The sequence below is a fragment of the Taurulus bubalis genome (assembly GCF_910589615.1).
Source record: "Taurulus bubalis genome assembly, chromosome: 1".
In the NCBI taxonomy this organism is placed as follows: Eukaryota; Metazoa; Chordata; class Actinopteri; order Perciformes; family Cottidae; genus Taurulus; species Taurulus bubalis.
The window spans coordinates 19562590-19585656 of NC_136589.1; the positions used below are offsets into that span (position 1 = coordinate 19562590).

At 43.9% G+C, this 23067-nt stretch overlaps 2 protein-coding genes across 2 annotated transcripts; both read left to right on the top strand.

Annotated features, from left to right (window-relative positions):
- Positions 1-289: 289 nt before the first annotated feature.
- On the top strand, positions 290-8374 carry traf3 (TNF receptor-associated factor 3; the record flags this gene model as incomplete). Its single annotated transcript, XM_079225328.1, has 13 exons — positions 290-449; positions 650-815; positions 1312-1363; positions 1449-1553; positions 1772-1936; positions 2506-2586; positions 2691-2765; positions 2861-2953; positions 3028-3168; positions 3972-4149; positions 5372-5715; positions 5910-6101; positions 7609-8374. The coding sequence occupies 13 exons, from the start codon at positions 290-292 to the stop codon at positions 7642-7644; spliced, it is 1788 nt and encodes a 595-aa protein (XP_079081454.1). The 3' UTR covers positions 7645-8374.
- A 739-nt stretch (positions 8375-9113) lies between these two features.
- cUnh5orf63 (chromosome Un C5orf63 homolog) lies at positions 9114-16426 on the top strand. Its single transcript, XM_079219824.1, has 4 exons — positions 9114-9212; positions 15427-15518; positions 15940-15996; positions 16213-16426. The coding sequence occupies exons 2-4, from the start codon at positions 15432-15434 to the stop codon at positions 16381-16383; spliced, it is 315 nt and encodes a 104-aa protein (XP_079075950.1). The 5' UTR covers positions 9114-9212; positions 15427-15431; the 3' UTR covers positions 16384-16426.
- The last annotated feature ends 6641 nt before the right edge of the window (positions 16427-23067 follow it).

A 23067-nucleotide genomic window follows, 5' to 3' on the forward strand; every position in this document is an offset into this window, starting at 1 on the left:
AGTCAACAGCGTTCAGTATTACAACTACATAGAAAACAGGATTTTCTACAACACGTGGTGTTTACCATCAGATCGAAGAGCCAATCAGCTCTCTGATGTGGTGACAGCCAGGCGTTTCCCATCATGCACTGGGCCACGCAGTCTGGCCTCGCTCTCGTGAGCGCTTTGTTGACCACGTGTTTGTGATGTCAGAGCAAATTGGGATCAAGTCACACAAATCTACCCAGAATGCATTGTGAGGGATTCTGATCAGGACCGGCTTAACTCCCACATCTCCCACACTAAGGTCATGTCAGCGGGGAGGAGTGCTGACGGGAGGGAGGTGCAGATTCCCCTCCAGCAGGTGGCGCCCTCCCTGACTACGCCCCTCTCAGTGGCTCTGCCCATCATCCCGCCCTCTCACCGTCAAGTCAATCCCTGGCCTCCCAACGACACCACCACTTCACAAGGTAAATACTTCAGACACCCGCATCATCAGCTGCCTCTGACCTGCACTGTGATTGGCTGAGAGTTGTATTAAAAGTGTGTCAGACAGATTCCTCTAATGTCCACGAGATACGATTGTGATCAAACTGTTGAATCTGAAGAAGAAGTCAGAACAGGTGTGTCTCTGTGTTGGAGATGAACTCAGGTGTGTCTCTGTGTTCAGGTGTCCCTGCAGGTTTCTTGCCTCTTCACGGAGGATTCAGAGATCACTTTGTCTTAACTCCAGAAGCCAAATACTGCTGCGAGACCTGCAGACTGGTCTTGTGCCAGCCCCGCCAGACCGAGTGTGGACATCGCTTCTGTCAGAGCTGCATCAACGACATCCTCGGGTGGGTGGGTGGGGAGGGCGGGGGGGGGGGGAGGGGGGAGGCCGGAGGGGAGAAGGAGAGAGACTCTTACCTGTCTTAAAAACTTGAGAGCCCTGCAACTGTCAGAGCCTTACTCACCGCAGGCGCAGCGGCCCTCTGGTTCCCCGGGGAGAGAGAGAGAACTGTAAGGTAATCTGTAGAAATCAGTAAATACTGCCAGAGTACCTGTTCCCACTAGCAGGTGAAATAGGTGTAGCAGCTGTCCTACAGCTACACCTCATTGACCCCACCAATGTGGTTACAGCAGGCCACTCTACTAGGACGACCTCCCTCTCCTCTGTCCCCTGCAAGCTCCACCTGACTCTGAGAACCAACACTCTGCACCCTTAAAGGACTGTTTGCACCCTTAAAGAGAATGTTGTGTCATGTGACAGATGGAGGGTGCAGTGACCAACAGGTTGTCACCCGTTCTTTCTCCAGTTGAATCAGTAACTTAATGTTCTCTCTTCTCCTATAGTCATCCAAACCCGGTATGTCCAGCTGACATGGAGCCTCTGTTCAAAGACAAGGTGGGCAGACAATTCAATGAATTAATCATCATCATTTATGAATTGCTTATTGATCAGTTACTGAACTCTTATGTTTATGTTTCAGATCTTTAGAGACGTTTGCTGCCATCGTGAGATCATGGCACTGAAGGTTTACTGTCGCAGTGAAGCTAACGGCTGTCAGGAGCAGATGAGCCTGCAGCAGATACCTGTGAGAACAACGTGTTTACTCACTTACATCTTGTGCTCTGATTGGCTGTAGAGTGTGCTATATACATCCTATAAGTGTATCTCAAACATCGTTAACAGTGTAACCACTGACTAGAAACAATAAAGGACCCCCAGGTGTCCCTGTGAATCTGTTGACCAGGTTTGATCATATTAAGACAACTCAGTCTTTCTGTCTGTCTCTCACCTGTCTGTCTGCAGGACCACCTGAATGTGTGTCCGTTCTTCGAGGTTCCTTGTCCGTTGGGTAAATGTAAAGAGCGAATGATGAGGAAAGAGATTCCAGACCACCTGAGCTGGAAATGTAAACACAGAGAGAGCAGCTGCGAGTTCTGCATGATCAAGATGCCTCTGACCGACCTACAGGTATCTAATGCGATCACTGCTGACCTAGCTTCAGAGTTCTGGAGTCTAGCTTCAAAGGTCTGGAGACTAGCTTTAGAGGTCTGGGGAGTAGTTGTAGAGGTCTGGGGACTAGCTTCAGAGGGCTAGAGACTAGCGGCCCCACATGGAGTAGTGCTCCTTGTCAATCTCATACTGGGCCTAGGCAGCCAATCAAATCAACAAGAGGCTGGCTTCACTACTTGACCGTTGACTTCCTGAGCTAGATGTGCTGTGGCTAGCTAGCTGTTGGGACAGAGAAAGTTAACATTTTCTGTTAATCACATTTGATCATCCGGTCAGTGTTTTTGAAGCGGCAGCACCTTTAGCAGCGCTTAGTGATCAGCCCCCTAGTGGGTGAAGGCAAATAATAGAATAGCTAGAGCGGTTTGGTAAGTTCACTGATGCCATTTAACAATATAATTGTAATATGGGTAAATTGTCCAGCCCTAGACCGCCCCCTCATGCTAGGTGACCATGGGTGCTCTTGTGGTTCTGATGTCTCAGGTTGTTGTTATGTTGATGGACATAGTTATCTTTCTGTCTGTTTTCAGAAGCACAAAGAGACGGTGTGTCCAGCGTTCCCAGTGTCGTGTCCAAACCATTGCTCCTTTTCCTCCCTTCCCCGGAGCGAGGTGGTGATCCAGTTTGTCTTGTGCTGCCCAGTCAGACTGGTTTAGTGGATTTTAGTGTAACCCCCTATTAGTGATGACCCTGATGGATTGGTTTTGTATTTCAGCTGTCGAGCCACCAGCACGATTGTCCCAAAGCTCAGGTGAGCTGTCAGTTCCACCGCTACGGCTGCACCTTCAAGGTAACTCATCCTTCCTCTACCTCTTTTTCTGTTTCGGCTTCTCAGTGCGACTGTCCATGTGTTGACTGTGTGTACTGTGTGTCTTTGTATTTCAGGGTTTGAACCAGGACCTGAGGCAACATGAGTCCACCTTGGCAGCTGACCACCTGAGAATGATGGCCAACAGAAACTCCACATTAGAGAACAAGGTAACCATAGTAACCAGACCCAGGCCACATGGCAGAGGGTTCGGTGTGTGACGGATCTCTGTGTGCATCTCCAGGTGGAGGATATTAAAGGTGAGCTGTTGGAGAGGTATAAGGTGCTTCCTGCTCTCAGCACTCGACTGTCTGAACTGGAGAACCAGAGCGACGAGCTGAGAGAGAAGAACCGACAGATGGAGCAGAAACTGGCCACCATGCAGGTAATGCTTTGTCCTAGTTCTACTGAGGCAAGGCAATATATTTATGTAACGCATTTCAAATACTGTGAAAGACCAAAATGGGTTTAAATCCCACAAATTAAGTACTTAAATGAATAACCCACACAATTAAGGCCTTAAAAATGAGTCAATAAGTATTACAATGAAACTCTGGCAGTTGTCTGTATGCTTATTTGTCAATCTCAAAGACTGACTGTAGTACAACCTGCTCGATTTGAACGCACAGATCAAACTTTTTGAGTTCCATCCTGATCAGGGTTGCGGGAGAGACGATCCCAGCTGACACAATCAGACTATCGCAGGGCTGAAACAGAAACAGACAATCATTCACACTCACATCCACACCTACACTCAAGTTAGAGTCATCCGTTAGCCTAAGCTCCATGTATTTGGACTGTGGGAGGAAGCAGAACATGCAAACTTCCCACCATTGTGCACCCCCCTTTTGAGATCATGTTTGATTAATATTTACATCTCGGTCCAAGCTAGAACCCAACTCTCTGGTCTGAGTAGTTTGTACAGATAAAGAGTGAAAGTGTGGTATGTACATTACTGTATGTTGTACATCATAGACATTCTGACCCTAAGCAGCTGTAAATAAAGGTGTATATGCTTTAAATGTGGGTTTAAACAATAAGCATTGTGAAGGCAGAGCTTATGGGGATTGAAACTGTGACAACTGGAACTAAAGACTGCAGATGAAGCCTCAGCACCATAGCTGCACTCTGTTTTTGACCAATCCCTCCTCTGAACCTGGACAGACAATCATTTCTCTCTTCCTGTAGAAACTAATGAGCTCTCACTCAGAGAAGCTGCTGGAGGTGGAGCTGGAGCTTCGTTCCCTTCGTGTGCTCAGAGATGAGGTTGAGAACCTGAGGGGAACCTTGGAGAACGTCCGGACGAGACTGAACACTCTAGAACAAGGGGGACGCAGCGGGACTGGATCCACAACACACACTCTGGGTCAGAACACACAATAGGGATGGGATTGGGGACCATTTGCAAAGGTCTGGGGACTTGCTCCAGAAGTCTGGTGACTAGTTGCAGAGGTCTGAGAACTAGTTTCAGAGATCTATGGTCGAGGGACTATAGTTGCAGAAGTCTGGGGGAAAGTTTCAGAGGTCGAAGGACTAATTCAAAGGTCTGGGGACTAGTGCAGAGGTCTGGGACTGAAACACAGTTAAACTTTTTAGCCCCGCGCCATTATCGGACAAGGAAAGAGGAACATAAGTCAAGTGACGTTTCCTAAAAGATATCCAGAACCACAACGTTGATTTATTTAATTTAAATTGCTAAATTAAAAGTAAAGACTTGTGGGAAGAGTTCTATCTGAACAGAAAAAAATAAACTTACCGTTTGTGTAATTACATAAACCCCGTAACCTCGCCGTCATTTCCGGCCGCGGACGTAACGTTTCACTGGATCGTCGATAAATACACTTAACAAAGTCGGATTTCAATAAAAGACACGTCTTCGTAACACTACGAGCTTGTATGAATCTAATACAGATATATCCTTGTGTGTAGTATATTAGTACCTGAAAAATCCAAATGTGGCCGGATTGTTTTTTTCTTCTACTCCCTTTGACTTTTTCCTCTCTGGAGGCTTCCGTAATCGTGGGAGGTTTCTTAAAACGCGTCACACGTTTTAAGCAGAGATTGTAGAGAGATGTAATACCCAGCATGCCCCAAATCAATGGTGTTTAGACATAAAGGTGATACCTTTTACATTTTTGAACCGAACGACACCATTTTTTGACTAAAACTCCATAGTATTTTCCCAAGGATTTGATTTATTGTGATTGTTCCAGATTCCAATTATTTAGGTCATTATCTTTACAAAGAGGTCTTACAACTCTGTAGGTTGTTGTTTAGGCCTTGAACCATGGAGTTGGAAAAACCCGGGGGCGGCTCAACAAGGCCTTTTTGGGAAATCTGGCTCGTATCATGCTGGATGTTCATAGTTATGATCAAAATATGTTATAAAAGTGTGAAAATAGAAAAAAAAATTCACAAATAAATTCTGAAAAAAATGATATGAAATAACACAAGTATTATAACTCATTTGGGGTTTATACGACTACTTGAACAGACCTCACTAAGGCCTCTAGAAGGGCCTAGGGGGAGACTCAGGGCTAAAAAGGTTTAATCGATAACTCGAATAATGAATATGCACATCTTTGCAGCATCCCTGGAGAATCAGCTGAAGCGACATGATGAGATGCTGAGTGTCCATGAGATCCGATTAGCCGACATGGACCTACGTTTTCAGGTGCTGGAGACGGCGAGTTACAATGGGACCCTGATCTGGAAGATCCGCGACTACAAGAGAAGGAAACAGGAAGCGGTGGGGGCGAAGACGCTGTCGCTGTACTCGCAGCCATTTTACACCGGATACTTTGGGTACAAGATGTGCGCCCGTGTCTACCTGAACGGAGACGGCATGGGCAAGGGGACGCACCTGTCTCTGTTCTTCGTGGTCATGAGAGGCGAGTACGATGCCCTGCTGCCCTGGCCTTTCAAACAGAAGGTACTGACTAGTTACTGCCCGGTTTACTAAAGTAAAGTGTCTTATAATCATAAGACACTTTAACAAGGTGTTGTATAAGTGAAGCAATCTGTATTTGAAATCCTCTGGACTCAAACCAGTTAAATTCTGTTGTTCTGAGGCTAAAACAATGCTGACAGACCCATTTGTTTGTGTCTCTGTCGATCATCTGTTAGGTGACTCTGATGCTGATGGACCAGGGTCCGTCGAGGAAACACTTGGGGGATGCCTTTAAGCCTGATCCAAATAGCAGCAGCTTCAGACGTCCTGCAGCAGAGATGAACATTGCTTCTGGCTGTCCTCTGTTTGTTTCTCAGAGCGTCCTGGAGACTGGCAGCTACATCAAAGACGACACAATCTTCATCAAGGTGATGATACACATCTCAGGATCTGGGGACATAGTTGCAGAGGTCTAGGGACTAGTTGTAGAAGTCTGGGGACTAGTTGCAGAGGTCTGGGGACTAGTTGCAGAGGTCTGGGGACTAGTTGCAGAGGTCTGGGGACTAGTTGCAGAGGTCTGGGGACTAGTTGCAGAGGTCTGGGGACTAGTTGCAGAGGTCTGGGGACTAGTTGCAGAGGTCTGGGGACTAGTTGCAGAGGTCTGGGGACTAGTTGCAGAGGTCTGGGGACTAGTTGCAGAGGTCTGGGGAATAGTTACAGAGGTCTAGGGAATAGTTGCAGAAGTCTGGGGACTAGTTGCAGGGGTCTGGGCAGGGGCGGACTGGCCATACGGGACACCCGGTAGGCCAACGGGGTTGGGCCGGCCCACCTCCATCGCCGACCCCGCCTATGTTCAATGCTTCACAGAACACGTTAAATTTACTTTCATACATAAAATCTAAAATCTAAAATCACTGACTGAAATGAAATGTATACTACTCTCGCATTCTGTACACGCACTCATGGTTTCAACACCCAGCATGCAACACTACATGGTTTGGATGTTGCTTGCAGGTTTTCAGAGCTTTTTGACAATCGTAGGATATTCTGCCTTGATTTTAATCCAGAACACCGGCACTCTGGCAGAGTTGAAACGTACATTTCAGTTTCATTTCCGGGGTAACGTTATCCCGTAGCCTCTTGACTTGTGTCAAGACTAAGAGGCTCAGACGCACAGACGGATGTATCCGGTCATTCTTCAAAATAAAACATATTTTTTGTCACTCACTCGCAGACAAAGCCGTTTTTGAGTGTGGTTCGACAGCATGGCACCAAAACGTAAATCCTATAAAAGGAGTATACTGATATTGTTTTTATTACCATGTGACTATAATGCACCTGGGCCGGCAGAGTTAGTTTAGGTTCTGTTACTTCACTCATTGTTTTGTTATGTACACACACACACACACACACACACACACACACACACACACACACACACACACACACACACACACACACTCTGGTGACGTTTATTCCTTAAAGCTCTGTAATTATACGTATAACCACCTGATACTAGCCCAGAGTTAAGCATATTCATCAGGCAATCTGTACATTGGAGTTTTACAATAGCCAGTATCATTTTATTTCATGTGTCCATCCAGGCAAATTGGTGGAGCCAAATGTTATTAAAAAAAACATATATGATGTGATTTCTTTGTAATCGTCCAAAATAATGTTAAGTGTATGGGTATATTTCCAAGTAAGCCAGTGACTGGTCGATACGTGCGATGCGTTGAGTGGGCAGCGCGCCGTATAGGCCAGTCTGACAGTAACTCCTGGGCCACTTTTTCCCCCCAGTCCGCCCCTGGGGACTAGTTGCAGAGGTCTGGGGACTAGTTGCAGGGGTATGGGGACTAGTTGCAGAGGTCTGAGACTTGTTGTGTATTTGTTTATTTTCATATTGATCCATATCTTTCTTGATTGGTTTGGCAGGTTACAGTAGACACCTCTGACCTTCCTGACCCGTGATGTTATGAACCCTCTGACCGTTCTAGTCTGAGATCTGCTCACCTCTTCACGCCCAGTAGAGCAAAGGATGATGGGAAGGATCAGTGACAATGAAGTAGGTGTGCCTATCTGAGAGCGAAGAGAAGAAGAAACAGACAGGAAGCAGCCAATCAGAGTGAACTTTACAGAGACCTGTGTGTGTGTGTGTGTGTGTGTGTGTGTGTGTGTGTGTGTGTGTGTGTGTGTGTGTGTGTGTGCGTGTGTGCGTCTGCGTGCGTGTGCGTGCGTTGCCATTACATCACCATGGTGTTATCACTCAGAGCCAACATGGCCGCCACAGCGAGAACATTGTTGCTGCTCGTTACTGATGCTGTGCATCAAGTTTTATTTCCTGTTTATTACCTGTTTACCAAGGCATGCTGGGAAATCCATTGCAGCCACAGAGTAGCTCAGCAGACCAGCAGGGTCCAGTACAAAAACCATTTACATGTAAACAGTAAGACCAGTACAAACCAATAAAGACCAGTAAGAGTGAGTAGAACCTGAATGAACCCAAAGTATAGAAATTAATTTAAACAAGAGACACGTTCCAAAAGTGTCCGCAGAACGATTTAATGTTTCCAGTATGTCCTAGTACAAGCTCCCAGTCTGAGCTCCTCTGTGGCCCGGTGGGGTTTTTCAGTCAGAACTTGTCCGACTCGTTTGATTTGCACAGTTTAAATGTTTGTTAAGTGTCAAAATAAAATATTATAAAACACAGAATCTGTTTTATTTAATTAGAGACAGTTGAACTTATTATTGATTTATTTATTGTAATTTGTTTGTAACCTTTGACGGGAACAACATGAAGGTGTTTAATAAATGAATAAACCTTCTATTAAACATTCAAGTATGAATGATCGTTAAAATGACAAATCTCTCTTAAATATGAATAGCACTTTGATCCTCTGAAGTTTATTGATGGAACATTTTCATTCATCATAAAATATCTTCATCAGTAAAGACAGACGCACAGACCTACTAAGTCTTTTCTATTTGAATCCAGCAGCGATGGAAACAAGTCAGAACATGCAGAAGAAGAACGACCATGAATTATTTATAAACACTTGAATAAATCATAATGATGTCAGTAAACTACAAGTAGACTACATATCCAACCGGAAGTCGCTGTTTATGTGACTTCTGGTTGGATCTTTAAAGGCAGCTGAAAACTGTCCGACTAACCCGCAGTGTTTAGTTTAGTCAACACCTCGTGATGATGATGATGATGATGATGGTGATGGTGGCGATAGTGAGGATCTACTTCACTGGTAAGAAGCAGCTCCTCCAGAATGAACATATTTAAATATCACAGTGAAAGAACAGCTTCAACAAGAATTAATACCAAATACAACCTGAGGGTGGCAGTAATGCAACAGGCTGAACGACTAACTAAAACGTCAAAGAAGAAGAAGAAACAGGAAGTAGGAGAAGAAGAAGTAGGAGAAGAAGAAGAAACGGGAAGTAGAAGTAGAAGAAGAGCAGTACTGATCCGAAGTTCTTTCAGGGTTTCCTACCGGAAGAGAACCGGACCTGTTCGGCTGAAACCGGTGAGTTTACCAGCGGGTTCGTTCTGCAGGAACCGCGTCTCTTCTGTGAACCAGACGAGCGCAGCGGCTCCTCTAAAGACTCCACAGAGACTTCCGGTTGGATCTGTAGGCTACTTGTAGTTTACTGGCCTCGTTCAGATTCATTCATGTGTTTGTAAATATATATTTATAGAAATGTGTAGCTGCATCCTTTGTTCTCTTTATGTGAAACACTTTGCTGCTCGTTTTGATGTGTTATATAAATAAGCTTTATTATTATTATTATTATTATTATTATTATTATTATAATGATGATCAACTACACACATTATGTCTATAGATTAAACATGAGACTAATAGTCAACAATCAAACGTATTAAACAGTTTCTACAATGAAAGCCAATCAAACCCCCTGAACCATCCAGACCTCTGGTTCATGTCCAGACCTCTCTGGTAGTCTTGTTCAGGTCCAGAGCTCTCAAGTGGTCTGGTTCAGGTCAAGACCTTACAGTCATGGAAAACCTGGAACAGTCATGGAATTTTAAAATGGTCCTTGAAAAAAATAAAATCCCCAAAGTTTTGGAAAAGTCATGAAAATGTATTATATTCAAATGTTCATGACATTCATTTACGCTGAGTTTGAAATAATTAATATACTTTTAAAAGAAATACCCTCAAAATATAAGCAGGCATACATTCAGGCATCTATATAAATGCTTATTCTTTTAATCAAACTATTGTCTGTCATTCATTTGTGTCATTTAAGGTATACTGTATGCTTTGGAATTCTCATTGTTAGTTTAAATACTACATTTTCTCACTTTTTCATGTATACACCGAGATTTCACAACATGTTTGGTCATGGAAATTTGGTTTAAAGTCATGGAAAAGTCATGAAAATCCATTGGTCAAAATGTGTATGAACCCAGGATGTTCTACAACACGTGTTGTTTATTATCAGATCTAAGAGCCAATCAGCTCTCTGATGTGGTGACAGACAGGCGTTTCCCATCATGCACTGGGCCACGCAGTCGGGCCTCGCTCTCATGAGCTCATTGTTGACCACGTGGGATCAAGTCACACAAATCTACCAGAATGCATTGTGAGGGATTCCGATCATCTTGTTGTTATGTAACTGAGTACTTACATTACACCATTAACAGGTTACGCTTGCGCATGCATGAGTCGCTGATTCTTGGCGTTTTCTTTTGCTTAAAGCCTCTGTGAGGGTCCACTTGTCTGCTCTTGCATCTCTCAAAACAAAAAAGAGATCTCAGCTCAACATTAAGAATAAATTGAGAGGTATCAAATCTACAACCCTGTTTTAAAGATATTTGTAGAGGAAAGCAGCTCATTATTGTTATTATCTTGAAAATATATTCAGTTCAAAACAGGTTATTTGCAGCCACAATAGGTTGTTATTTGGCCAAATATTAGTTTTTTTTTGCACAGATAGAATTTTATTTCCATTGTTCTAACAAAGTGATTGAGCATCATTAGTTTTTGTCTGATGGAGCAATCTGGTTTACTTGGAAGGGATTTCAATTTTCTTTAATTATTTGAAAAAGCACTGATGGAGGAGTCACAAAAAGTTAGACCATTTTTGGGGTGTGACTGAAAAAGTTTGAGAACCACTGGATTAATTTAAGCTGCTAATAGACATTTGATTGACTTTGTTGAACCACGTACGAGGAACGGGGCCCTGGTTGTTGTGTAACTGAGTACTGGTTGTTGTGTAACTGAGTACTGGTTGTTGTGTAACTGAGTACTTGTTGTTGTTACCAGTGAGGCCTTTATGTTATCCCTGAGGTTCTGTAAGTGGTGCTGGAGATTTCAGCTATGTCATATTTTATATATATATATATATATATATATATATATATATATATATATATATATATATATATATATATATATATATATGAGACTCACTCAGTTTAGTCTGAGTTTAACTTCAGGAAGCTGCAGCTCATCAGGTGAACTGGTTTGTTTCATCTGCTTGATCGATAAGTAATATTATATATATATATATAATAATTTATACATAATAATAATATCATAATAGATATAATAATATATATATATTCATAGATATAATAATATATATATATATATATATATATATAAATATAATTGAGTATCATCTGAATAACCATTAAGGTTAATGGAGTGTTTTCTGATAATATTGCCTAAAGCATATATGTAAGCAATAAGGTACGAGAGGCAGTACTGTATCGTCAATAATGTACAGTTCAAGGGTGTTGTTAGGCCTGACACGTAGCAGTACATTATTGTAGATACACTACTGCCTCGAGTACCTTGTTGCTTTTATAATACGGTTCCCTGCGACATTATGAATGGTAAGTAAATAGTATGCAGCCTTTCAGCACAAAATAGTTGTAGCCCCCAAACGTTGTGTATCGCATAGCCCTGGAGAGAGAGAGAGAGAGAGAGAGAGAGAGAGAGAGAGAGAGAGAGAGAGAGAGAGAGAGAGAGAGAGAGAGAGAGAGAGAGAGAGAGAGAGAGAGAGAGAGAGAGAGAGAGAGAGAGAGAGAGAGAGAGAGAGACTAGGATTTACTGACAGTAATTATCTCTCACTGGAAATCATCACGATTTTGTGATTAGCTATCTAACCCTTTTCATTCCTCATCTTAGTTTCCAGTTTTACGCACTCGCTCCCCGCTAATGAGTCTGCTTGCTCAGAGCGTTATCTGCGCTCCTCTCTCCTCGCCCCCATTATTCAACGCTGCCATTCTCATCAAATGTCATTCCCCCGAAAATATCAAAGTTTACACAAAACATGTTTGTTTGAATTGACAACTAATGCTCCGTTCACACCGGACGCGGCGCAAATTTGACAGATTACATGCAAAGTCAATGCACAGATGTGCCGCCTTGCGAAAAAGGGGCAGCACGATAGACACGTTTGACGCGGGGCGAACAGAGCGAAGGACGTGGCGCGAATACGTGGGAGTTGAATTATCCCGAATCCGGCGGAGAAATCGCGTGACGCAAAGTTGCGTCAGCCAATCAGCGTTGAGAAGCTCCGCTCGTCATCACCGCCGTCTTGCTGTTTCTGAATGAAACTGATGCTGCTCCGCCTGAACCAGCGCTGGTAGCGGCCGTCATGGAGACGTTGTTGTGGGACTACAGATAATATTATGAACCCAGACACCATGGAGTTTGATGTTCCGACGTATGTGTAATTTACACAACAAGTATAAAGCAGAACTAGTGGTTATTTCCATGGTGGATGAAGGAATCGTTTTACGGAGATAAGCTAGACGCAGTTCCTGGAGGAGTCGGTGAAATTCACCGAGCTGTGTGCGGTTATGGATGGTGTTATGAACCCAAACACGAGGGCGTTTCATGTTCCGACATGTTTGTTCCACAACAAGTATAAAGCAGAACTAGTGGTTATTTATTCCATGGTCGCTAGCGGAAATTAAAGCTCTTTTCATGTCAACGGAGCGACAGAGATAAGCCACGCCCCCTTTGACGCGAATACTCGCGCTGCCTTCGATGTGAACACCCGTTTATTGTCGAGCGACTAAACTGCAGCGATAAACGCGGCGCCTCAAATTCGCGCCGCGTTTATCGTGAACGCAGCATAACGGTCGCTCAAAATCTACCTTTATTATTGTTATTTTGAGTGCGCACTGGTATGGAACGCTTTGGTAAATGTAAACAGGTGTACAGTACATTATGGCTCAATAAAGTACACCCCGTGACTCACTTAGAATGCTTGATTTCAAATACCCGTATTATAAAAGATGAATCAAATTGGTCCGAGCACAGAACCTTGTGGAATTCCGTGACTAACGTTGGTGTTTGTGAAGGACCACACTAAGCAAAACTGGGAAGGCAGGGTAAGGTGTGAAAAAAAAAAGAAGATTTTATTGCCCCAATACTATTTACATGTTTTGAGATGGGGAACAAAGGGACAAATAATGACAACCTAAAGTTAAAGACAAACATAGTGAGCGCTCCATGGAACCGGAGACACTCAATGAGCGCTCCATGGTACAGGAGACACTCCCATCTCCCACCAGTGTATATGGCAGTCGGCTGGTCCATGCTAATTGGAGGGGGGGGGGGGGGGAGACTCCTCTCCCCCAGTGGTGCAGGGCAGCCCGGCCGCTGAGGACACCCCTCTAGCCGAGGCAACATGGGACGGCCCAATCATCCAGGCCAGCCTATTTAGGCAGGTGTGCTGCAGCAGCGCCAGTCTCTTTAAAGGATCATCGCCTGCTGGTAACTGACAGAAACTATTAGCACTCATCTCAACTCTTATATCTAAATTGCGTGCACTCAATAAAGACAATGGTTACAGAAGTGTTTTTAGTTCCCTCTAAAAGGGGTGTTCACTGCAGAGCCGTCACAATGTTCATGGAAGCTTCATCGTTTACAACCTGAGATCCATGCTCAGGTCGTGCTTTAGGGCGGGGCTACAAGTCTTTGAGTCCTCGTGACTTTGAGTCCTCACACCCTCATGGCCTTGAGTATTTGAGTCCTCACACCATGCCCGTAGAGATTACCCCCGCAGCCCCTGCACCGCGGGGGGGCCTTGCGTGGCAATTTTTTTGTTGTTTTTTTTCAACTTTCCGCGACGCAAGTAACGTTTTACAAAATCGCTCTTAACTATCATTTTAAAACAACGGATTTCAATAATAAACACATCTCCGTGACCGTGCGGGCATGTAGGAGTCGAATGGCATCTAGATCCTTACAAGCCACCTATAAGTAACTTTAAATTCCGTCGACCGTCGGAGATTTTTTTATTTTACATTTTTGGGTCCAGCATTTCCCCTGTCAAATGGACGATCTTTGATCCACCTCAGACGGCACATGCGCAGTCTACTGAAGAGAATGCACCCAGGCTGGCTTCTGGGAAATGTAGTTTTCTTATAGAACTTTGACGTTTTTCATTTTTGCACCGATTTACACAGTTTTCCCCCTGAAAAGCCTTCAAATGACCCCAACACTTTGTTTTTGTGTGTTTTTTATTGCATATTCGGGTTCTTTAGGCTCTGTTCTTTCTAACAAGGGGTGTTATTAGTATGTGAGACCTTGGTAAGGGTCGAAAGCACACATTTTGAACATGTCGGAAACCGCTCGAAAAGCATTTTTCTGCCATTCTTAATTAGATCATCCTGGATGTTCATAGTTATGATCAAAATATGTTATAAAAGTTTTTTTTTTTAATATACATTTTCTTCACAAGAAAATTCTGAAAAAAAGATATATAAAATAATACAAGTATTAGAACTCATTTGTGGTTCATACGACTATTTGAAAACTTAATCTTGAGATGCTCCCCCAGTACTGGGGGAATGGGTCTTCACAGTTTGCTATTTGACAGTTGCTATGTGAACGATGCCTGGTTTGTGTACGTTCCAAACTTCCTTTGCTTCCCAATCTCTGTGGCCGTCAAAATAAAAGTCCCATTCACTGTTGACACTTAAATCCTATTCTGTGACAGAGGATAAGGGAGAGCCAGGCGTGCGCCAAGGTTCTGCAAGTCCAGCGAAGTCAGGCTGCAGTGAGGAGCACAGGATACAGTGAGGAGCCAGGCAGCAGTGAGGAGGCCTCGGGTAGCCGTGCGACAGAGTCAGATGAAACTTCTAATACTACACTTTACCCTGGTGACCGGGCACATTTCCCGGTGGATATTACTGATGCTGACATGAAAAAGTTCATTTTAAGGCAGGGACCATGTAAATGTGAAGGTCCGTATCCTAAAGATAAAAAGGGGAGATGTTTTTCTAAAGATTTGTATCTTAGAGTGTCAAAAAAAGGAACCAAGATACAATGCAAATGGCTGAGTATATTGTGAGCCCTGTTGGCTTTTTGGTGAGAGAAGATCTGCATGCCATAACAGTGCCTGGACTACGGGAATAAATGATTGGCAAGGACTGTCTAGAAAAATAAAAGAGCACAAACACACTCGCTCACATACCTGTTCGTTTATCTTTGGATAATGACCGTCGGACAATACATTATCCCTTACATATGGGGGGGCTCTCAGGGTTATTCTGCAGGGGGGCCTCATGTGTTTCCGTTATGGCACTGCCTCACACCCTCGTGACCTTGAGTCTTTGAGTCCTGACGTCATCACGTCCTCAGTGGACAGTCTGAGACATATTTTGTTATGATCTACCCTCCTGCTCTGTGATTGGCCGGCTGGAAGGTCGGTGGATGTTTGAGGTCAGTAACATTTTGTTTGTTTTCTCAGATCAAATGTTTCTCCTGAGACAACCTGCCACTCTGCAACCTCGTATCTCCAGACTGCTTTCTACTTTACCCACTCTGACTCTATTTACTAAGGTAATAACACCTTGTATCTCCAGACTGCTTTCTACTTTACTCACTCTGACTCTATTTACTAAAGTAATACAACCTTGTATCTCCAGACTGATTTCTCCTTTACCCACTCTGACTCTAACAAATAAATAAGTATAAGAAATCTGCTAATTGTAACAATGTATTACTTGTATGGTCGTCGAGCTTAGAAATACAGTCAAGATTTGGGCGAAATGCTTTTATTTTCAAGTCGGAAGGAAGTACACTGCCCAGTATCCTCAGATGTCAGGAGCTGCAGTCAGTTTATTTCTCTTTTCCTTGTATCATTCGGTAAACTGTTACGCTATAATGTTTTCACTAGTTATACTTGAATTCATAGTTATTTAAGTCAATATTAGAAAGTGCTGTTCATGTTTTCACTGTGTTAACGACTCCCTCTTCCTAGGATCCGTGTCCTCTGTGTGATGACGCTAAAGAAGAGCTGGAACCTTTCAAACACAGAGTGAGACTCATCGCACCTTTTTAACTTTTAGTTATGTTCATGCAAGTGTTTTCATGTCTCCAAAGTCCTCCCACTTCATCAAAAGAAAATGATGAAAAAATTATTTTTCCAGAATTTGTTAATTTTTTATAAAGAGTTCAGGGAGAACTGTTGGTTTGTGTGAAGGAAACAGAGAGATGCTCTGACCTGTCTCTCTGTATCTGTCTCTCTGGACAGTTTGTCTTGCAGCAGGTGGATATCAGTCTCCCAGAGAACAGAGTGTGGTTGGACAGGTACAGGTGGGACATACCCGTCTTCCACCTGAATGGACAGTTAGTGATGAAACATCGAGTGGACGTCGTACTGCTGGACAAACTGCTGAAGGACACCAAGTCGCAGAAGACATGACAGTTTATGATCCATCTGAGAAAAAATATCAATAATGATTAAACAAAACTGATCAATAGATGTTTCTTTTCTGTGTCTTCTTCTGGGCTCATTACAGAAAACTAATTAATTCAATGAAATGTATTTTCAATAAGCCTGAACCAGTCCTAACTATAGACCTGAACCAGTTCTAACTATAAACCTAAACCAGTCCTAGCTATAGACCTGAACCAGATAAATATAAGGATAAAGGTCAAAGGGATTTAACACCATTCATCAGCTAATGTCTTATTGATCCTGATCATGATATTTATGGTAAACATAGAAGAAAAAAAAATCAATAAATACACTTTTATTCTACAGCATTTCATTGAAGTAGTTTGATGAATGTAAAAGTATTTCAGTTGAATAAAAATAACCTTTTATCTTCTATTTTGCGCTCTGAAACAAACACCCGAGTCACTTGACGCTGTGAGCTCATCAATATTTAACCTGCCGATGGTTCACAGTCTCTGACTGTCAGCCAACCACAGCCAGGATAGCTGTGGGGTGGTGTGGAGTTTGCTAGTTGTCATAGAGACCGTCAGGTGTGCTTTTTTGTGAGGAGATGTGTTGATGGCGTCTAGCAGCTTCATCAGCAGCAGAGCTGAAGATGTTCAGTTTGCTGTGCAGAGAGCCAAGAAAAAGATCAGCAACCTACAGAGACAACTAAACAACAAGTAAGCGACAAGAGTTAGATTTATATAATATTACATCTGCAACAACAAGATAAGATACATATATATATATATATATTACATCTGTAACAAGATAAGAGTTATATAATATTACATCTGTAACAAGATATTAAAGAAGCTTTTTGACTACCTTAGTGGCCTCCGCCAGGGATATGGCTGTGAACCCCATGTTGGTCGGGTTTAGGAGTTCCTCAAAGTGCTCTTTCAACCACTCACGATGTCCCCCGTCTGGGTCAGCAGCTTCCCTCCCCCGCTGAGAGCAGCCTGGGGTAGGCCCTGCTTTCCCTTCCTGAGCCGCCGGATGGTTTGCCAGAACCTCCTTGAGGCCAACCGAAAGTCCTTCTCCATGGCCTCCTAGAACTCCTCCCATGCCTGAGTTTTAGCATCCGCGACCACCGCCGCTGCAGCCCTTCTGGCCTGCCGGTACCTGTCAGCTGCTTTAGGAGACCTCTGGGCCAACCAGGTCCGACTCTGGGCCAACAGCTCCTAGCGGCCGCGTCCACAATAGAGGCTTTGAACATGGTCCACTCGGATTCCATATCCCCAACTTCCCTCGGGATGTGTGAGAAGTCCTTCCAGAGGTGTGAGTTGAAGACCTCCCGGACGTGTGGGCTTTCTAGCCTATCACAGAAGTCCAACAACGAAACATCGCTCAGGTTCAGATTGGGCAAGCCGTTCCTCCCATCACCCCCGCCAGGTTTCTCTGTCGTTGCCCACGTGAGCGTTGAAGTCTCCCAGGAGAACTATGGAGTCGGCGGGCGGCGCCCTCCGAGGACCCTCCCACCGACTTCAACAAGGCCAGATACTCTGAACTGCTGTTTGGTGTATAAGCACAGACAACAGCAGGGCTCTCAAGTGTCACGCATTGAGCGTGACTGTCACGCATTTCAGTCTTAAGTCACGCCCTCCCGCCACACATCGTATTTCTCACGCTGAAAAAAAACTCTAGGCTATTTAATGTGCCGCAGCGCGCAAACATGACCTCCCCATCCCCTCGGGGAGAGAGAGAGAGAGAGAGAGAGAGACTCTTACCTGTCTTAAAAACTTGAGAGCCCTGCAACAGTCAGAGCCTTACTCACCGCAGGCGCAGCGGCCTTCTGGTTCCCCGGGGAAACTCAAACACGGCGCCGCTCAGCCGGGGGTGCGATCCTGGCGCCTCTCACCCTGGGCAATTCTCAAAAAGGACAAAGTCCACACCTTCTCCAGGTGCTTGTTCCAGAGCCAGTGCTGTGCCTGATGGTGAGCCCAATGATGTCTGGCTGGTACCGCTCCACCTCCTGCACCGGCTCTTCCCCCCTGGGTCTGGCTCCGGGAGGGTTCCCCCGTTTCCCTGATCCGGGCGAGGTGGCTACATTCCGTGGGCCGCGATCCATTAGGGTTCATCTGTAACAACTGAACAAGATAAAAAAGTTAATTATTTCTTTAATATTACATCTGTAACAACTGAACAAGATAAGAGTTAAATATATGTTGTATATTTACATCTGTACTGAACACTAGCTAACTGAACAACGAGAAGACAGAGGAATGCTGGGTAACGTGTCACAATGTGGTATAGATTCACAGTCAATAAGCTGCAGGAACAATGTGACCGGGTTAGTCATGTGATCAGATGTATAGATTTACTGGAGAGCAGCTTTTAACTGACTCTCCTGAGCTGTTGAGTCAGCTAGTTTAACTGGTCTGACTGGAAACTAGTTCAACCTGTGTGTGTGTGTGTGTGTGTGTGTGTGTGTGTGTGTGTGTGTGTGTGTGTGTGTGTGTGTGTGTGTGTGTGTGTGTGTGTGTGTGTGTGTGTGTGTGTGTGTGTGCGTGCGTGCGTGCGCGTCACGTTAGCATGTACCCACAGTCCTGTGTGATGTTAGCGTGTACCCACACCACAGTCTTGTGTGATGTTAGCATGTATCAACAGTCCTGTGTGGTGTTAGCATGTGTCCACAGTCCTGTGTGGTGTTAGCATGTACCCACAGTCCTGTGTGGTGTTAGCGTGTACCCACAGTCCTGTGTGATGTTAGCGTGTACCCACAGTCCTGTGTGATGTTAGCATGTACCCACAGTCCTGTGTGGTGTTAGCGTGTACCCACAGTCCTGTGTGATGTTAGCATGTACCCACAGTTTTGTGTGACCTCTGGACACTTCCGTAGAGTTCCACTGATGTTGATCACTCTTTTATCGTGAATCACTCTTTGTGTTTCTGATGTTAAGGTGTGTTTTTTCCAGAAAAACCAGTTTGGATAGTCCAGAGGACACCAGTCTAACATGGACGCCAAGCAAGGAGCTCAGGGAATCTCTTGTGGACATGTACAGAGGTAAAAAACTGCTACTACACACATACAGAGGTAAAAGAAAAACTGCTACTACACATGTACAGAGTTAAAAAAACTGCTACTACACATGTACAGAGTTAAACAACTGCTACTACACATGTACAGAGGTACAAGAAAACTGCTACTACACACGTACAGAGGTAAATGATATACTGATTTTACTGGATACTCAAGTGAAACATTCAGCGAACAATAAGAAACTCCAGTCTCTTTCATTTATAGTGTTAGAGACACATGACCTGCTATTTGATGCTACCTGCAGATTTTGGAAAAGGAAAATGTCATACTCTCATACCTTGTATTTCTGAAAAAAGAATTGTTGAAAACTAATTTAAGGATTAGAAGGCAGGTGAAGGTTTAACTGAATTAAATGAATGGTGTGTTTAAAGGTTAGAAAACCGTTTGAGAGATAGTTCAAACATTACTGCTGTAGATTTCTCTCTACTGATCATCAGTTCAATAAAAACTGAAGCAGCAAGCTGGTGTAATGAGTGAGATTATCCAGCAGGAGGAGCTGTGGTCTTTCACACAGCTGAGCATCAACACTGAATTTAGCAGCAAAGACAAACAAAGAGGGGGTCAAAGGTCACAGCACACAGTTAAAGGTGTGAATATTCGGTTCCTTCAGTTGAAGGTGTGCCTATCAGGTTCCTTTACTTAAAGGTGTGAACTTCTGATTCCTTTAGTTAAAACTACAGCTAAAGAGAAAAAATGTCCCCCCCCTAAAAACAAACAAACATGTTAGGTATCAAATTAAACATAACAATCTGGGCTACAATAATATAATAATAAATAATCCCCATGTACAACCTCTAAACACAACTCAAACAATACATAGGATTAGGGGTTAGAGTTATAGCTTAAAGGGTTTAAGGTGTGAATGTCTGGTTCTGTTTTTTTTTAATTTTATTTTTTAAAACTTTATTTAACCAGGTAAAATCAATTGAGAACCAATTCTTATTTACAATGATGACCTGGCCAAGAGGCAGTAGCACAGTCCAGAGTTAAAGGTGTGAATGTCTGGTTCCTGTAGTTAAAGGTGTGAATGTCTGGTTCCTTTAGTTAAAGGTGTGAATGTTTGGTTCCTTCACTTAAAGGTGTGAATGTCTGGTTCCTTCAGTTAAATGTGTCTATGTCTTCAGGTCTGGTTGACCTGGAGTCAAACAGACATGGAGACCTGGAGTCATGGAGACCCAGAGACCTAGAGACCTGGAGTCATGGAGTCATGGAGACCTGGAGTCACAGAGACCTGGATACCCCACTCTCTCGTATAAATTAAATAAATGTGTTATATATATATATATATATATATATATATATATATATATATATATATATATATATATATATATATATATATATATAAATATATATTAAACATCATCTGACCTCAAACATGTGTATGGAGTCATGGAGACTTGGAGTCATGGAGACCTGGAGTCATAGAGACCTGGAGACCTCACTCTCTCTCTCATATAAATTAAATATAAATATATATTAAACGTCATCTGACCTCAAACATGTGTTTGAGCACCACCTACAGACATAAAGTATTATTACAGAGAGAAATGAAGGACAAATTCATTCTGTTTTAAACCTGTGAAATACACTTTATTGATAGCCACAGCTGCTACACACCACACACACACACACACACACACACACACACACACACACACACACACACACACACACACACACACACACACATTCCTACACAGAGACATGAATAGCAACTACTTCAGTTTGATCAAACAAACCATAGTCTGCAGCCCACCCTCATCCAACAATAGTGTGTGTGTGTGTGTGTGTGTGGACCACCCACTCTGCAGATTAAACACAGTTCACATGACCGTCTCCTCCCTCTCCACTCATTCACTCTCATCCTCCCACTGCCTTTGTCTTCTGCTTCTGTCATTATATTAATCTGCTGACCAGCCTGTGTGTGTGTGTGGTTGGTTCGTTCTAGTCGAGTTTGATCAATAAGATAAGCGATAAATAAAAGTGAAGTGTTCTTGTTTTGTGGATGAACATCACTGGAGGAGGTGACATCATCACCTCCTCCTGTGACATCATCACAGGAGGAGGTGACATCATCACCTGGCTCCACTGTATTTTAGCTCATTTTACAGGACATTGTAACCATGGTGACATGACCGGACATTATGATCTGTATTAGACATTCAGCAGAACAAAGACAACAGAGAAAGACAAAAGTCTCCACAGGGAGGCGCTGGAGACAACCAGAGTGAGAACTCTTCCTCATCTTCTTCCTCATAACTCAGTGAAACATATGATGATTTCATTGTCTCTTTTTTCATCTCTGATGACATCACCATCTATGATGTCCACATCATCTCTGATGACATCATCATCTCTGTCATATTCATGTAATGTGCTGTAACTCTGTTACGTTATTCATTCTGGTCACATGACATCTATTGCTTCTGTCCATCCAGGGGGAGGGATCCTCCTCTGTTGCTCCCCTGAAGGGTTCTTCCTTTTTTCCCCGTGAAAGTTTTTTTTCTATTTTTTGGGAGGAGTTGTTCTTGCCGACCTGTTAGATGTTAAAGTTCAGGGTGCACTGGTCAGGTCCCGATTCCAGACCAACGCGGAGATGGATACTCCCTCTAGCTTCTTCTTCGGCCTGGAGAAGAAGTGTGGGCAGGAGAGGGTGATCCACTCACTGTTAGCAGACTCAGGGCAGCCAGTTATGGAACCAAGCCAGATAAGAAGGCGAGCTGTGGGCTTTTACTCCTCCCTGTATGCAAGTGAGTACAGGGAGGAGGAAGCACTGATGGAGGAATTCTGTGGGGAGCTACCTCAGGTCTCTGAGGGGACCAATAAGGAGCTCAACAGGCCCATAAGCTTGCCGGAGCTGAATGCCGCCTTGTAGGGGATGCAGGGACGGCGTGCTCCAGGCATCGATGGCCTCTCTGCTGAATTTCAGGGGTACTGGGAAATTTTTTCAAGTGATATTCTTGATGTTCTTAACGAAAGTCTGGCCTTTGGTTCCATGCCGATGCCCTTCGACGATATTGTTGTTTTTATTAAGGACCAGAGGGATGCAGCCCTTTTAACTAACATTTTGGAGAGTTTTTGCAGGACATCAACAGCGAGGGTGAACTGGAAGAAAAGTGAAGCCAGAGAGAAGGGAGACAGGGCTTCGTCCACCTGGCCAGCCGAACGGACACTTTTAGACTCCAGTTTATAAAGAAATACCGTACAAATCCGGAGGGTTTAGTTTGGAGAGATGAGGCTAGCTGCATCCTCAGACGTACAAATAGCCTGGGGCTGGATACTGCTCTGTTTTTAATCGATTCTAGTGTTTTAAAGTTAAGTGGGCTGCCTCCGTTTTATCAGGGTGTTTTTAAGTGTTGGGTCCTTTTCACTCATAAAAGGTGCCCACAGTCTAACGCTCTGTACTGGTTGCTGAGAGAGCCATTGATTTACAGAGCCAAGCTGGACATCAGTAGCAGTACCACCCCTGGCCTGATGGGAGCGCTGCTGAGGTCACGAGCCCTGTGGCTGCAGCAGCTGGTGGATGCAGTGGGGCCGACACTGAGCGATGCCCCGGCCCTGTGCTCTCTGCTGGGTCTGCATTCTGTCCGGGTGGCGAGGAGGCTCCTGGGGCTGTGGAG

What these genes read in the sequence shown, in the direction of transcription:
- cUnh5orf63 (XM_079219824.1), top strand. Translation starts at nt 15,432, where the DNA reads ATGTTTCTCCTGAGACAACCTGCCACTCTGCAACCTCGTATCTCCAGA. An exon ending in CTCTGACTCTATTTACTAAG is followed by an intron (nt 15,519 to 15,939) that starts GTAATAACACCT and finishes CCCTCTTCCTAG; the next exon opens with GATCCGTGTCCTCTGTGTGA. An exon ending in TGGAACCTTTCAAACACAGA is followed by an intron (nt 15,997 to 16,212) that starts GTGAGACTCATC and finishes CTCTCTGGACAG; the next exon opens with TTTGTCTTGCAGCAGGTGGA.